This window comes from Ostrea edulis, chromosome 5 (genome assembly GCF_947568905.1).
Source record: "Ostrea edulis chromosome 5, xbOstEdul1.1, whole genome shotgun sequence".
In the NCBI taxonomy this organism is placed as follows: domain Eukaryota; kingdom Metazoa; phylum Mollusca; class Bivalvia; order Ostreida; family Ostreidae; genus Ostrea; species Ostrea edulis.
The window spans coordinates 14,861,844-14,879,686 of record NC_079168.1 but is presented as its reverse complement, the minus strand read 5'-3'; the positions used below and the strand labels follow the sequence as shown (position 1 = coordinate 14,879,686).

The 17,843-nt window shown below is 38.1% G+C and overlaps 2 protein-coding genes across 3 annotated transcripts in view; one reads left to right on the top strand and one right to left on the bottom strand.

The window, feature by feature from the left end:
- LOC125649663 (tyrosine-protein phosphatase non-receptor type 9-like) overlaps nucleotides 1-1,890 on the bottom strand; it is a 61,229-nt gene extending 59,339 nt beyond the window's left edge. Inside the window, exon 1 of the mRNA XM_048877352.2 lies at nucleotides 1,769-1,890. The gene's annotated coding sequence lies outside the window, so the exon portion shown is untranslated. The remainder of the gene's footprint in view (nucleotides 1-1,768) is intronic.
- Nucleotides 1,891-3,540: 1,650 nt separating this feature from the next.
- LOC125649978 (protein asteroid homolog 1-like) lies at nucleotides 3,541-16,334 on the top strand. 2 transcript variants are annotated; one of them, XM_056166774.1, is made up of 2 exons: nucleotides 3,541-3,625; nucleotides 11,801-16,334. In XM_056166774.1, the coding sequence occupies exon 2, from the start codon at nucleotides 11,820-11,822 to the stop codon at nucleotides 13,671-13,673; it is 1,854 nt and encodes a 617-aa protein (XP_056022749.1). In that variant the 5' UTR covers nucleotides 3,541-3,625; nucleotides 11,801-11,819; the 3' UTR covers nucleotides 13,674-16,334. The 2 variants fall into 2 exon arrangements, with proteins under 2 accessions (XP_056022749.1, XP_048733849.2); XM_048877892.2 differs by lacking the exon at nucleotides 3,541-3,625 and adding an exon at nucleotides 6,581-6,762.
- Nucleotides 16,335-17,843: the final 1,509 nt, after the last annotated feature.

The window sequence follows — 17,843 nt, the reverse complement described above, 5'->3', positions numbered from 1 at the left end:
TTTTACAAGTTTTATCGTATTTTTACAGCCTTTCTTATTTTTGATTCCATGTTAACATTTAAATCTCCACCACGTGTATGTCCTACATTCATACGCATATTACGAAGTAGTTCCTAATTTATGATCAGAAAACTGATTTTAAACAATTTACAGTAATCATCAATTTAATTGCACCAAAAAGATATCATAACATGACTAAATATTTAGTCCAAAACATAAATGTTGGATAATAGAAACTTTTACAAGATTTCTGTAAAAAGCCGTTGACAGGTGTAGTGCGAGGAGCGCACGGAACTCTGGGTAGAGAATGATATATTGCCATGTAAAATTTTTATCCCCCTATCGTCGCCTCATCTTACCCTCCAGGGCCATGAGTTGAATCAATCTGATTAAAATAAGATCTTTGATCCGCTTCATTGTTTTTATGTCGCTTTGTGTAGCGACATAACAATAACGGGGTGGATCTAAGATCTGATTCTAATCAGATTATGAGTTCAATAGGCCTAAATTGGAATCTGCCTAAGGTGGCTCACTACTCCCTGAAATAGTTTCTCAAATTAGTATGAATTGATTTAATCATAAAAGATATGATGATATATAATAAGTATATATGCAAAAAAGGCAGAAAATATGCAAATTTGGATAAAAACATGATTTTCAAAAAAATTATTTCAACACATTCACTTATGAACAAAAGACTGGCGGATTTGAACTCGATATCTATGGTTCACCAGCCCAATGCTTTAACCACTGAGCTACGATGTTAGACAAACAATAGATTGATACAATAATTTCAGAAAACATTTAAATCGCCATCTTGTTACGTGAAGTGTCATAAAGAGTCATAAAGATTGTAGTGAGCCACCTTAATCAGTTTTTAAAAAGGTGGCCACATACACATTTTCTTTGGTTATTGATTAAATTAACTACATTGAGTGGAAAATAATACAGTTTTTTCCACTCTCAACCATTAGTATTGATAAGTCACATGAGGATGGAGCTTTTAAGTTTTCTAATAAACATATACCTACATGTAAGAAAGGGGAAACATACATAATTTCATGAAAAAATTATATAAATATCTGTGAAAAAACAAAGTATACAAGGATATATTTGAATATATCCTTGTTTTAGATGATGCCGAATATCTTGGGCACATAAATTGCCAATCTCTACCCAGAGTTGTCGTTCCTTGCTCTGGTGAGTGCAAGGAACGACAACTCTGGGTAGAGATTGATCGAAACGACTGTTAGATCAGATTGGATGAAGCAATACTTTAAACGGTGTTTTCATTGACAAAAACAAACAAAATGCATTTTGTTAAGAAACATTAATACTAATAAAAATACTTATTATAAAAGATATGTATTTATATATGTTTTGATATACATTTGATGGCGTCATGGCGGCCGGTTAAATCAAAGTACTGAAAGCCAGGCTTTTATGGTGACATTCTACACTGCAAAGTCGAGGTGAATAATAGCAAAGTTTTCTACCTTTTCATTGCTTGAATTCCTTAATTCAGTATAACAGTTTTGAAGCAAACACCTTGTAAACTTGTTCCTGTGACTTTTACTTAAATTTACTGTAAATTCCATAGTAATTACTAAAATTTTTTAAATCCAACTCGATATGCAGCAGTAATACGTTATAAAACAGTGAACTGGAAAATGATTTTGAACCAAGGAACAGTATCCATAAAGGATCTAGAAATTTTGGGTAGAGTTTGCGCTTTGAAATCTCAAGTTTGCATGTGCGAGACACTTACCTATTTCTCATATGTTGTAGAATCTCATTAAGAGGTTTTGCACCGAAACGGGAATTTTCCCTAATCGGAGCTCGTTGCCAGCACACGAGACGTAGAACTGACCTCCATCCATATGTATACTCTTATTGCGTATTTGCCATTTAAATACCTCTAGGATTCCCCAATACTAAGGGCAAACCTAATACATTTAAGTGTCAATACATTATTATGTAGTTTAAACGTAAGTTTTGAAATCGTAAAAATTGAATTGTGTTTTTTTTCCTTCTTCTGGGTATCAGAAAAATATATACGGTTACATGTTACAAGTGTATCAAATATTTAATATTCTAAACTACTACAGTCTAAAAGCCCTTATACTCTAGGTATTATTTTCTACAACCAACAGTACATGACTATGACCACAAACAAAATTAATAAAGTTCAACAAAATTATATGTACATGCACTTGAAAACATTAATTCACCATAGCAATATTCTACTAGAATACATAACATCTTATCAACTCAAACTGTTTAACGGTTATATAGTTCACAACGGTTTTTCGTGAAAGACACCATATTATGCCTTTGTCAACACTTTTCACCCAGAAAAACATACAAGTTCTCGTAAGCAACCTTGACTTTTAAAATACAGGTATTGCACGTGTATTCGTCGTATTTACAGCGAATCCCATTCACAAACTAAACAGTGTCCAGGTTGGAAGCTTATTTCAAACTCGGCACATTGTAATAAACAGAAATTTGACCTGAAACATTTATAAAAACGTCAGGAACAAGATCAAGCAAGCTATCGGACCCTATGAAGACCTCTTGACCACAGGGAAAAAACCCCGCAAACTGAAGTGGTACGGGCACGTTTCACGATGATCTGGGCTTGCCAAGATGATCCTGGAAGGCACGGTACATGGAGAGAGCAGGCACGGAAGGTAGAGGAAGAGCTGGGAGGACAACATCCCAGAGTGGACAGGCCTGAAGCTGAGCAACACCCTCAGAATAGTAGACGACAGACGGGAGTGGACAGGCCTGAAGCTGAGCAACACCTTCAGAATAGCAGACGACAGACGGGAGTGGACAGGCCTGAAGCTGAGCAACACCCTCAGAATAGCAGACGACAGACGGGAGTGGACAGGCCTGAAGCTGAGCAACACCCTCAGAATAGCAGACGACAGACGGGAGTGGAGAGAGCTGGTTAGGAAGTCTTCGTTGGTGCCCCTACGGTCGCCCAGACTACGGGAGAGGTGAAGTTGAATTTTATTACGCGTGTTTCCTTCTTTGTATCCAAATTTGAAAAATAAAACATGTGCACTTCGCCTAGCACTGCTTTCACAAACTATGGATCGTTTGAAATCTACGGGGTAATATCGTACAAGTGAGCTATGATCAAAGAATATTTCAGCGAAATTTGGCTGCCACACTTTCTTCTTCCTCAAACTCTATATTATAGGTGGTGTCCAGTAGATGTACAAGAAGGTTTTGGAATTTTATCATCGATCCTGCGGGTCAAAAATGGTGTTTTTCAAATGTAAAAAATGTTTCCCAGAAACTTCATACATTTTACGCAATTGTAACCGGTCTTGAGTGTAAAGATAACCCACAAGAAGGATAAGGTTGTAGATTCGTTTAATAGTGGGAAACAATGACACAACCCTAAAACAACAATAAAAACACACAAGGAAAATCAATACAAATACAAAAGACATTCCCGAACATATGCAACGATACAAATATATTTAATCATTATTTTATCGACAAAGTAAATAACTCTGATAACGAAATGTTACGAAAAATGAATATAACTGGAGTAAACTACAGTTGTACATACTAGTTTATGGAACTGGATGCAGCTTCCGAAATAAAGGTGAGGCTGCTAAAACCCTTTTATGATGAATAATTAATCACTCTACACACTTATAAAAATTATGTTTTTCCACTATTCTACTTTTAGTAAATCTTCCTCTCATGACTTGCACACATGACTTGTGAATAAAGCAAAGTTTAATTGATTATTTGAATTCGATAATATACTACTTAAAGCTATTAGTGTCAGCACATCTCCTATAAAATGAAATGTATTTTCAAACTCGTATACTTTTTAAAGGGGCATACGATTTGAGCTGAAAATTTTCGAATTCCATTTTTTCATTTTTAATGTTTACAATACTTAACTAAGGCATTTCTAATGGTCAGCAAAAATTTGAATGTCAGTTGTCGAGGTATATGGGAGATACAGATTTCACAATTCTTTGTTATGTAAACAAGGCTCGTGCCATGTTTTTGTTTACATATGTTAACCATACTAGTAAACGTTTATTTAAAGCGGATTTTTCAATTTACTAGTTAATTCTGAACACAATTAAATAGTTTCTAGTGTTTGGTACATCTCATTTTGTTTTAAACATGTTATTTTCTATTATTTTCTATGTGTAAACAAAAACATGGCACGAACTTTGTTTACATAACAGATAATTGTGAGTGCTGTATCGCACTTGTAACTCAACAACTGATATTCAAATGTTGGTTGATCATTAAAAATACGTTAGTTAAGCATTGTAAACAATAAAAATAGAAAAATAAAATTTTCAGCTCAACCGTGTCTATGTCCCTTCAAGTTAGTTATGCTGGTGTTGCACCCTTTGGAATCTCTTACAAACTACTTTTCCTGTACCATTTTATAAAAAGAAAGGTAGAGATCAATCTCGTAACTCCTATAAGGAGTTGGACAAACACGGACCTATGGCTATACCAGAGGGGGACCAGGTGCCTAGGAGGAACTAAATCATTCTCTGTCGACCGACCACACCCGCCGTAAGCCCAACCAGGCAAACGGAGCAATCCGTAGTCAGAATCAGTGTGTCAAAAAACGGTCTAACAATCGGTATGAAACACGTCAGATAGCATTTGACCAAATGATAGGTTACATTGGCAAACTAGATCATTACAACGACCATAGAATTTGTGAAATGCTTAATTTAAACGAGACGTTGAGACCCCTGTAACATCAAATTGTAATCGAATAACAGAACAAGTATGACCCCCTAAGAGTATACATGAACTAATCCAAGTTCCGTTTTCACTGGACCTGTACAGATTAAATCATTATATTAGAAAGGGATGCTTCGGTTTCTTTAACACACCACACAAATAAAGTTAGCAAGGTCTGCTCACAGCCCAGTATGTTTGAAAGTGAATGACAGTACCAAACATTAAACTAAGTACAACTATCACACAATAGCCAAAGTATCTTGTGGAATATGATTGGTAGTGTCCTGTAGACGTGCAATAAGGTTTCGGAATTTTCATTTTTTTTTCCCCCCTGGGGACCATTTGGGGTTGAAAAGAAAAGAAAAAAAAAAGACTGTAGAAGAACTCCTCTTACATTTCATGCATTAATCAATTCATCGTCCGGAAGACGATTGACGCATTGTGTCTTTGAGGGGCAAATGGGGCGGGAAAACGACAAACAAATACAGGTGCAGGTGCGTTGTGTCTGTGCAACAAGAATATGTGTATTTGCTTTAAGGGTTGGAATCTCAACCAGTTTAAAGATATTTGAACAATCAAACAAAATGATGGGGTTGGAATGACCCCGGCACTTTCCCATCAGAATACTCAATGCATCTTGATATGCGTAGCAAGAATTATATGTTTTAGGGGTCTGGGGTGCATTTTACAAAAGAACTTACGACTTACGACCAACTTTACATTTTGGAATTCTCCAGTTTATTGTAGGATGATTCACTCCAATGTAAAATAGTGAAGAAATAATGTTGAAAATTAAGTTTCAGAAACGTTTTAATTCCTTCATTCAAAATAATAACTGTGTAATACAATTTAAGAATTGGGATTTTGTCGTAAGTTGTTTTGTAAAACGGGACCTCAACTGTTTTAAATGTATAATGAAATAAGGTTTTGGAAGACCCCAGAGCACTTGCCCAACAGAATATTCAATGCATCTTGACATGTATATTCAATTATACGTAGGAGAAAGTAGTCCCGGAGAATTGACACTATACGGAGTTTGTGTCAGATCCGGGAATTAAAATGACGCGCTGAACAAAAGATTTACCATGACAAGCGTCAATGATAGAGAATGGTTAACGAGAGGAGGAGGTGTAAGAAACGTAAAACTTCTGCTAGTACAGAATCATCTGGAGAGCTTATCGGTCGAATTGACCAGGAGTCAGCGGTTGTATGTAAAGGTCTACAATGTAAACTACGACCACTGAGCTTCGCGAGCAAAATGTAAAGCATTGTATATCTTTTAATCAATTGAACGGTTTGTTCATAGTAAATTATGTCTAATGAATGAAATTACTAGATTTTTTTTTCAAGGAGAAATTGTAATTAGATTTCAATACCTAAAATGATGCAATTTTTAATTAGATGAACTCGTATCAAAATTTCAATTACTATATATACTGACAGTTCTTTTCCAGGAGAATCTATTTGATAAAATTACAGTTTTTCCTTAGGAGAACTCGTACCCAGAATTTTAATTGATAAAATGACAAAGTGTTCCTCCAGGAGAACTCCTTCCCACACTTTTATTTGGTAAAATGACAAAGTTTTTCTCCAGGAGAACTCGTTCCCACACTTTTATTTGGTAAAATGACAAAGTTTTTCTCCCGAACTCGTACCCAGATATTGATAAGTACGACTTCTCTTGGAGAACTCGTACCCGGGAACGAGTTCTCCTTGATATAGAGTGCAGACTGCCCTGTAGGGGCCCTGCTACACTTGGTTGCTCGGTCATGAAATCATATGCGCTTGTTTCAATAACTTGACAAGCTATAGTTATTACATAGTATAGCTTGCCAAGTTTATGAAACAATCGCCTGTGCATGATGTGGGTCTTTAAATATGTCTTATTCGAGAAGAAGGAAGTCTTTCTCTTTAAATACCGGGAACTGAACTATCTAGTTTTCCTAAAAACCATTAGCTTTTTGACTTTGACTCGGAAAAGGAGGTTGAATGACTTTTGCTGAGTAAAGAACGGTAACATTACGGTTTTTAGATCACCCGAGTCACTCAGGTGACCTATATGTGCGTCGTTGGTCTTCGTCCGTCATCCTGTGTTGACCATTAACTATTTAACATTTTTAACTTCTTCAAAGTTGTAAGTCCAATTGTTACCATTTTTGGCGTGAAGCTTTTTTTTTTAGTTTAAGAGGAATGTAAATACTGTAGTGTAATTTATGATCTTAGCTCCCACAGGGTCTCATGGGTGGGGCCAGGCCAAAACTGAAAAAAATCTTAAACATCTTCTCTATGTGGGAGAAAAACCAAATGCATGGTTATGGTGTTCATTGAGCCCTCTATCAAAATTGAGGAAATCATGGCCCCTTGGTCAGGAGTTTAGTCCCTAGAGTGGGACCAATATAGCCAAATACAAGTATAGTAAAGATGTGTTAAATGCTACAAAATCTTCTCTACTTCCGGACTTATTTGAGAAAAACTAAATGCATGGTTATGACGTCCATGAAGGTATCTACATGTCTACCTAAATTGTGAAATTTCTGACCTGTGGGTTAGGGATTCACGCCCTAGGGTGGAGCCAATATGGTCATATTGTGAGATGTCTTAAAAGCTTTTAAAAGATTTTTGCTTCCCACATACATTCATTGTATGTATGAGAAAATCTAAATGCCTAGTTATGAGGCCCTCTACCTAAGTTGTGAAAATCATGGCTCTAAGGTCAAAGGTTAAGACCCAAGAATGGGACCAATATAGTCATGTACAGTTAAAATGCATTAGATCTTTTAGTGGAACATAAAATGAAAGCATGGTTATGATATCCATGAAGCCTTAAGCTACATGCACCTAAATCTACATGCACTTGAAATGCATTGCCCCTGGCCGAGTCAGGGGTTTAGACTTATGGCAAGGCCAATATGGCTGTATAGTGAAAATATATTAAATCTTAGAAAATCTTCTTCTCTACTTTCGCAGCAGAAATCTCCTTTAATCTTATGTATTGTGACAATTATTTTTGTTCATACTGATTATGATGATATCCATGGCCTTAATGGTCAGGTCAGTTGAAACTTGGTGGGGGATTTAACTTTGCCATATTATAGTAAATATGTGTTCTATTTTAGAAAATCTTTAATTTAATGTGCATTGTAGGTCTGTAGCAATAAACTGTAAACATGATTATAAATGAAACTATGAACAAGAGAATGAAGGTTTACACATTTTTATACTGGAAGTATCTTATCTAAAACTTGTTGAATCTATTTTCCCCCTTTGTCTTTCTTTTCACACACGATTTACTTATTATGTTTAGAAATCTTTACTTCTGTTGACGACATATTTAGAAAGAAGATAAAGCTGTCTACGTAAATAGGAAATTCAAGACCCATGGGGCGGGGGTACTAATTCTAGGGGAAAGGGGAAGCTAAAGTGATCATAATACTAATTGCTTAAGAAATCATCTTTTGATATTCAATGAAAGATGAATATACATAAATTAAAGGAGAGGATACTCCTGTCTACCAAAAGTACAGTTATAATTCATCCTGTGTGTGTGAGGTGGGGGGGGGGGGTATAATTCAATAATTCATCCTGTGTGTGTGTGAGGTGGGAGGGGGGGGGTTATAATTCATCCTGTGTGTGTGAAGTTAGGGGGTGGGTGAGTGGGTTATAATTCATCCTGTGTGTGTGTGTGAGGTAGGGGGGGGGGGGGGTATAATTCATCCTGTGTGTGTGTGAGGTTGGGGTATAATTCATCCTGTGTGTGTGAGGTGGGGGGGGTAATAATTCATCCTGTGTGTGTGAGGTGGGGGGGGGGGGTAATAATTCATCCTGTGTGTGTGAGGTGGGGGTATAATTCATCCTGTGTGTGTGAGGTGGGGGGGGGGATTCATCCTGTGTGTGTGTGAGGTAGGGGGGGGTATAATTCATCCTGTGTGTGTGAGGTGGGGGTATAATTCATCCTGTGTGTGTGAGGTGGGGGGGATTCATCCTGTGTGTGTGTGAGGTAGGGGGGGGTATAATTCATCCTGTGTGTGTGAGGTGGGGGGGGGGGTAATAATTCATCCTGTGTGTGTGTGTGAGGTGGGGGGGGGGTAATAATTCATCCTGTGTGTGTGAGGTGGGGGGGATTCATCCTGTGTGTGTGTGAGGTAGGGGGGGGGGGTATAATTCATCCTGTGTGTGTGAGGTGGGGGGGGGGTAATAATTCATCCTGTGTGTGTGTGAGGTGGGGGGGGGGTAATAATTCATCCTGTGTGTGTGTGAGGTGGGGGGGGGGTAATAATTCATCCTGTGTGTGTGAGGTGGGGGGGGATATAATTCATCCTGTGTGTGTGAGGTGGGGGGGGGGGGGGGTATAATTCATCCTGTGTGTGTGAGGTGGGGGGGGGGGTATAATTCATCCTGTGTGTGTGAGGTGGGGGGGGGGTATAATTCATCCTGTGTGTGTGTGTGAGGTGGGGGGTGGTTATAATTCATCCTGTGTGTGTGAGGTGGGGGGGATATAATTCATCCTGTGTGTGTGTGAGGTGGGGGTATAATTCATCCTGTGTGTGTGAGGTGGGGGGATATAATTCATCCTGTGTGTGTGTGAGGTGGGGGTATAATTCATCCTGTGTGTGTGAGGTGGGGGGGATATAACTCATCCTGTGTGTGTGTGAGGTGGGAGGGGGGGTATAACTCATCCTGTGTGTGTGTGAGGTGGGGGGGGGTATAATTCATCCTGTGTGTGTGTGAGGTTGAGATATAATTCATCCTGTGTGTGTGTGAGGTGGGGGGTATAATTCATCCTGTGTGTGTGTGAGGTGGGGATATAATTCATCCTGTGTGTGTGTGAGGTTGGGATATAATTCATCCTGTGTGTGTGTGAGGTTGGGGTATAATTCATCCTGTGTGTGTGTGAGGTGGGGGGTATAATTCATCCTGTGTGTGTGTGAGGTTGGGATATAATTCATCCTGTGTGTGTGTGAGGTTGGGATATAATTCATCCTGTGTGTGTGTGAGGTTGGGGTATAATTCATCCTGTGTGTGTGTGAGGTGGGGGTGGGTGAGTGGGGTATAATTCATCCTGTGTGTGTGAGGTGGGGGTGGGTGAGTGGGGTATAATTCATCCTGTGTGTGTGAGGTGGGGGGGGATATAATTCATCCTGTGTGTGTGAGGTGGGGGTGGGTATAATTCATCCTGTGTGTGTGTGAGGTGGGGGTGGGTGAGTGGGGTATAATTCATCCTGTGTGTGTGTGAGGTGGGGGGGGGGGTATAATTCATCCTGTGTGTGTGAGGTGGGGGTGGGTGAGTGGGGTATAATTCATCCTGTGTGTGTGAGGTGGGGGTAAAATTCATCCTGTGTGTGTGAGGTGGGGGTGGGTGAGTGGGTTATAATTCATCCTGTGTGTGTGTGTGAGGTGGGGGGGGTATAATTCATCCTGTGTGTGTGAGGTGGGGGTGGGTGAGTGGGGTATAATTCATCCTGTGTGTGTGAGGTGGGGGTGGGTGAGTGGGGTATAATTCATCCTGTGTGTGTGTGAGGTGGGGGGGGGGGTATAATTCATCCTGTGTGTGTGAGGTGGGGGTGGGTGAGTGGGGTATAATTCATCCTGTGTGTGTGTGAGGTGGGGGTAAAATTCATCCTGTGTGTGTGAGGTGGGGGTGGGTGAGTGGGTTATAATTCATCCTGTGTGTGTGTGTGAGGTGGGGGGGGGGTATAATTCATCCTGTGTGTGTGAGGTGGGGGGGTATAATTCATCCTGTGTGTGTGAGGTGGGGGGTATAATTCATCCTGTGTGTGTGAGGTGGGGGTGGGTATAATTCATCCTGTGTGTGTGTGAGGTAGGGGGGGGGTTATAATTCATCCTGTGTGTGTGAGATGGGGGATTGATTAAGGGCTGATTTAAATGCTTCAAAATTTATCTATCTTTATATTGTAATTTAGAACAAGAATCTTAGAAATTTGAATGTTTTCACAACTCAGAGCACATGTGCTTGTGACAGGACTTCCGGTATTCCCCTTATTGTGTTTTTGAATGTTCAATTATATTCCTTAGGTTGGTTGGTTGTATATTGTTTAACGTTGCGCTCGAGAATTTTTCACTGAATAAATATTGAGACGTCACAATTGCCGGTGAAGGGCTTCAAAATTTAGGCCTATGCTCAGCGCTTTCGGCCTTTGAGCAGGGAGGGATCTTTATCGTGTCACACCTTTTATATTTTGATGAATTCAATTCAACATATGTTTAATATGAAACATTCATTGTGTTAACAAACTACTATCTAATAGCATGCATATCTAAACAATGAAATGCTTTCTTCCGGAAGCGGGTTATGAATTTTTTCTGCAATCTCATTCGTTACGCTAAACGGAACAGCCAATGCGTCCTTTCTAAATATCTATTTACTTTCAATTTAGTATCAGTAGCATTAGAGAAAATGTTATTTAAGTGTTTTACACATGAACACTATATAACAAGTTTGGCCCCGCCCTGGGGTCTGAACCTCTACCCCGGGGTTCATGAAATTTATGTTCCCCTTGTCCCAATGATGCTTCTTACCAAATTTGAAAAGAATTGGAATGGTAGTTATTAAGACTCTATACCAATTGGGGGGGGGGGACCAGACTAGTTTCGCTGATCATACAGCCAAGGCTAGGTACTCCCGGACTCGGTAAGCGTGGCTAGCGACGATGAATCATATTGTACAGAATCCTAATCTATATTAGATAAATTTTGTTTATCTTATTTGAACATTGATCGACGCGTAATTATGTACAATATAGATATATACATGTTTATAAAGGATCTGTGGGAGAAATTTACATCAATACTTTGAAAGGTATACATCACAAAACAGGTTGGTTCTAAAAGAAATTTCATATTTGGACGTATACTAAAATTAGCACTTGTTGATTTTAGGATCAAATCTAAACAGTATCATATCAAGGAAGGCGGATGGATCAAAGAATTAATTTTTCATAAGATTGATGTTATTGTTCTTTTTCTTTTATTCATCATTTGGGGGTTACAGTTTTTGTTCACCTTTTGTTATTTTTTTTACTTTTATTTTTAGAATTAAAGTTTAGTGAGTCATGGGAATCAAGGGACTGAAGACTTTAATTGAGAAAAATGAAGATTTTTTCCTGACAAGATACGAGTTGCAGCAAACTGAGCTTGTCATAGATGGACCAAATATTTTACACTACCTGTTTCAAAAGAGCAAGGACTCAGATTTTTTACACGGTGGCGACTACAACAAATTTGCGTACGATATTCGTGAGTTTTTCAGGGTTCTTAAAAGATGTGGAGTTCGACCAATAGTTGTAATGGATGGTGGGCATTCTGTAGATGATAGAAAGTTGATAACAAGGAAACGCAGAGCAGAGGAACGTTTCCAACGACTGTATAGTCATTGTCAAAGAATGTCAACTGGAAATTTCTCAGAGAGAGGGATGTCTCACTTTGTCTATAAAAATCTCCCCATTCTAGGGTATAACCTTTTTCTGGATGTGGTGAGAGACATGGACATTGAAGTCATTACATGCCAATTTGAGGCGGACAAAGAGATAGCCAACATTGCCAATAAACAAAATTGTCCAGTACTTTCCCAAGACTCCGACTTTTATGCTGTACGCATCGACAGGGGATTTCTTCCTATAGACCACCTGAAGATAAAAAACAAAGGAAACGTGCCCGTTACCAGCTTCATACCGTCAAAATTATATCACGTGGACAAGTTCGCTTCCTTCTTTCCTGGATTAGGCATGGCTGTTTTCCCACTCCTTGCTGTTTTATTTGGCAATGATTATACAAACAAGGAGGATTTTCAACCATTTTTGAATTCTATTTCGGATTCTTTGACAGGCCAAAGGGTTCATTGCGATTTACGTACAGCGAATTGTGAACAGAAGAAAATAATACACTGGCTAGTTCACATTCAGTCACCCTCTTTAGCAAATGATCAAATGGCTGGAGCAGTCCAACAGGAAAGCCTAAGAGCATTTCAAATCGTAGTCGATGCATATTCTCTTAATAAACCAAGTCCACCATGTTTGGTTCGTGTACCAGGATGGTTTTTAGAAGATCACAGAGAATGCCTGATTGCAAGCATTTTTATGACCATCGTAACATCACAAAGAATATTTCTCTCTTGTCAGCCTGAACACTTCGAAAGTCCTTCTTCTTATGAATGCTCAGAGCCTCTAAGACAACTTCTGTATGGCATTTTGCTGAAGGATTGTGGAAAAACCACAGTAGAGGAGTATGATAGACACGCAATACCGTCTTCTGAACACAGCGGTGATAATATCGCATGCAAAACAGTAACCGTATGTAGGGAAGTTGGGTATTTACCTGTCCCTGGATTAGATGAGATTGGGACTATGCGTGTTGAGGACAGGCAAAAAGTACTACAGTGTGCTTTGCAAATGGAAAATGCTTTTGATGACTTCGATCCAGAGATGAGAATTTTGCTCGGGATGACGTCGTTTTGGTACAAGCACTCTACGCCCAACGTCTCCTCGAACCATTTATCATCGCTGATAGTTTGCTGGATAATGCTGAAGATCGAATACAAACATCAGAATCCACATCTACCACCAAAAGAAAGCATCATTGACAAAACTGTGTATGAATCACCTCATGGGATATTGAAAAGAATTTTGAAGAATTTGAATCCATTCTGCAACCCTTCGCCATGTGAAATCAGATTTGACATAGTTCACGCATTTGCACAATTTCAGACATGCCTCATTTCTGCGCATGATTTAAATTCAATTTTGCGATTTCCATTCCCAAGTTTTGATATGCAGAACTTATTCTTTGGCAAATTTCTGCATTACTTTTGCATAACCCTTGAAAAGGAACCCCATATAGATGTTTCCGAACTCCTGGAAGCAGACAGTGCACTGTCTAATTTGTATGAACGCATCATACAAAATTTTTAGGACACACTCTTCTTTGAAATAAAACCAAAAAGGTAATCTCATATCGTAAATTGGATCGCAACTTAAAGATTTTACAATTCAAAGGTAAAAGAGGAATTGAGCAGTTCTGTTATTATATGGCATGAATTCTCCAGACATTTTGTATGTACATGTATATTCAATTATTTGGTGGTGATGGCACAAATACATGCATATCCAACATTAATATATCGATGATACAATTCTCCCACAATTGGTATAACCATCTTCAAAACCTTATATTATGCCATACGGATTTGGAAATCATAAATCGACATAATCAGTTGTGTATTTGTTCTTATTTTCGCGGCATTCATGTTTTAGCGCCTTTAATTTTTGGTTAAGCAAAAACACCAATTTATGGTTCCGCTTAAATATGATCATCCCTATTTATCCATTATCACGCACAGATGAAGTGATAGATCCTGATTATGCCAAAACGTGCGATTGTTTCAGCTCCAATTATGCCAAATTCTTAATGCATATATGCACGATAAAATGAATTCACATGCTGTACATTTTTGGTATGGTATTTTTCAGAAAGCATACCTTTCATACACACAAAGCTCAATTTAAAAACTGATTGGTTTAGGTTCTGAGATTTTGAGTTAAGAAGATCATTCAATGCAATATTTTATCTAAAACTATTTCATTGATAGATGTACATAAAATCTCAGAAGTTTAAACCAAGTTGTATTGTCTAGTTGAACTTGGTAGAGCGCTTTCGTCTGTTTTCAAAGATTCCAGAATGGTTGGTTTTTGGCAATGTCTTGTAAAAATGATAAATATATTATACATGTACCTTGTATTAAATATTTACAGACTTAACATTGATGCTGTATATTACTCTCACATAAAATATTTTTAGATACAGGTACAGAATTTCAATTACTTATTGAAACCACCAATGTTTCATATGTACTTCTTTTTATTTCTTTTACGTCCCTTCCAGAATACTTCTTTGAGACGTCACTATCTTATACTAAATTAGCGTGTCCAGAGGGAGGTGCCTGTGGATTGGAATTCCCCTTCTTCGGTGCTTTGTAACAAAATAGCCTATAGACACTTGATTATTATATAATTAGTGACAAAGAATTTATTCTAAATGGATCTTTGATTGTGAAGATTTTCTTATCTTTAAAAACCTTATTGACTCTAAAGAGTGAAGTTTTAAAAGTGAATATTGTGTATTATGGTTTATTTTACCTGGTTGTTATAATCAGGTCGACTGACCGTGAGAGAGAGAACGTGTAAAGTGAGGAAAAGAAGTTTTAAGGACAGAAAGTACACTATGAGGACAGAATTCTGTCCTCACAATTACATCCCCATAAACGTTATCCACAGCATGTAAAAGATGTAGATACAAAATATTAGATTAGTGAAGACAGTGGTATGGGGACATGTTCTAACTGATATTCTCTCTATACATTTAGAAGGCAATATTTCTGTCAAAGAGTTGTTTAAAGTTTGTTTTGAAACAAGTATTGATACCCAAGTTCAGTGGTTGCAGTACCGAATTCTTTACACGCTACTTCCTACGAAATATTACATCAAGAAAATCAGTATAATTTCAGATGACTGTTGTTCATTTAGTAAAGAAAATGTAGAAACAATACAACATATGTTTATATCTTGTTCTGATACTCTATCACTTTGGAATAATCTTAGCATAAAAAGAATTGGTTTTAATGTTACTAATGTTATTTTTGGTGAAACGCCTCTCAGTTTGTGTAATAGAGTTGTTAATTTCATAATTCTGTATACCAAACAATATATTTTCAATTGTACAAAACAAAATTCCTGATATTACTGGGCTGATGCATTATCTTTCTTTCAAATACAAAGTTGAAAAATTTGTAGCAACTAAATCATGTGAAGTTTTGAAATTTAAAAGACTTTGGGAAAACTGGAAAATTATTTTTGATCTGTAACCTAGAATAAGAAGTATTCAACCAATAATGCTGAATTAGTAGTGTGGAAGAGTGTGAGAATGTATAAAATGATTAATAGCGAGCGAAGCTCGCGTCGCGACGAGCTCGCTCCGATGATTACACATATGAGTCACGTGATTTGCTCTTCATCAGCTGAAAAAAGATGAGTATTACCCATAATGCCTCTGGAAAAATGTCGCCGTCACTGCGGTATACCGGTACTTCATTGACATTTTATTGAAATTAAAAAGGTCCATCGAAATGATCATTCTACAATGTACTTTAAATTTTGGTAGTAAAATTAACTTCGCGGAGATTGTTGGTATCCCTACATTAATCTCTTCATTATTATTGACCACTAAGGATCGGACAATAATTGGACTTTTATGATACAGTACTGGGAGATGGGCTGGACAGACTAGGATACTTATCCATCTGTCAACCTGCCATCTTGTAGCATCAATGGAGACGAGTGTTTGGAGTCATGTACGATACATTTTCACCACTAATGAACATTAGTTTTACTTTTGATATTTTTCTCTCCCAAATGCATATCTACCTGGGGAACCCGGGAAAGCATCACTTCCGATAAAATCTGACAAAAATCTGTTTGTAACTATCTGACTTCCTCGAACTTGGGTGTTTGAACTATTGTATTTTTATTTCATTAGACTTGTATTTAATTTTCTACCTAATAAAACAGTATGCGATCTCTCACGAGTTGTGATAATTCTTGGGAAGGAGCAGAAGTTTCACAACTTAAGCAGTGACGTGTCTGGAGGGGTTACGGGGATTACAACAAACATGGTCATTTTGGAGTCTACGACCCATTTCGTTTGGGTTGAAACCCCAGCTATACTTATTAGCAATTTTGATGCCTTAAGCAACACAGAGTTGCAAAAGTTGTGATTTTGTGCAGTTGTTCTTCAAAACATCTGAACAATTCATCCCTTCACTTTTCAGTCTAAAATAAAATGCCAGTTTGTTTTCAGATTTGTCATTGAAAACAGCATTTATGTCAAGTTGCTTCTTTCTTAGTAACTTTGTCTTTTCCACTCAAAGTGCTACAAGGAAGTCTTTTCCAAAGGATTAAACAATCAAATAAAAATTAGATCTTCCATCCGCTCCCCGGTTTTCGATATGTCGCGTATCGAAAACCGGGGAGCGGATGGAAGATCTAATTTTAATTAGATTGGGAAAGGGTGTGCCCTTCTATCGAACAAAATGAAATTAAAATGAAAGGTGAAGAATGGAACGAACAGTGATCAATCTCATAACTCCTAAAAGAAATACTAAATAGATAGCTGGGCAAACACGGACCCCTGGACACACCAGAGGTAGGATCAGGTGCCTAGGAGGAGTAAGTTATAACTGTCGACCGGTCACACCCACAGTGAGCCCTATATCTTTATCAAGTAAACGGAGTTATCCGTAGTCAAAATCAATGTGCCAAGAACGGTCTAATAATCGGTATAAAACACGTCAGGTAGCATTTGACCAAATGCTAGGTTGTATTGGCATACTAGATCGTTATAACGATCATAACATTTGTGAAATTCTGACTTTAAACGAGACTGTTGAAACCCCATGGACCATCAATTTGTTTGTCAGTAGCTTGCCTCGATTTAAAAACTGACCATAAGCAGAACAAGCTCTTGCGTATCGAATCAGTTGAGAGATATAAACACCATATGCAAGTGACAATGGAATATTGCTACACAAATACGGAATGTTGACGATGGAGAAGCTGAAATCATCCAATTTGTCGTAAAGTTGAGTTGTTAGTTTGCCGTTAATATCTACTTTCAATAAAATATCTAATTATGAAGTAGAAATGGACGACCATTTTTTAATACCAATTTCAGGTTCCTGACATACAACACAAAGCAATTTTGGATCAAATTAGATGTAGTTTGGGATGGCTTATATGTAAGACTCCAAAGTGCGATGGGACTCCAAAGTGCGATGGTCACGCCAAACCCCGATGGTCTGCGCCAATCTCCGATGGTGTGACACACCAAAGTGCGATGGTCCACACTCATGCGCCAAAGTCCGATGGTGTGAGACAAATGCACCATAATGTGATGTTGTGACACGACAAAGTCCGATGGTACATACTCATGCGCCAAATTGCGATGGTCTGACACGCCGAAATCCATTGGTTTGTAAACGACACTGTGTTTTGGTACAGACTGTACCAACCGTGTATTGTTTCACTAAA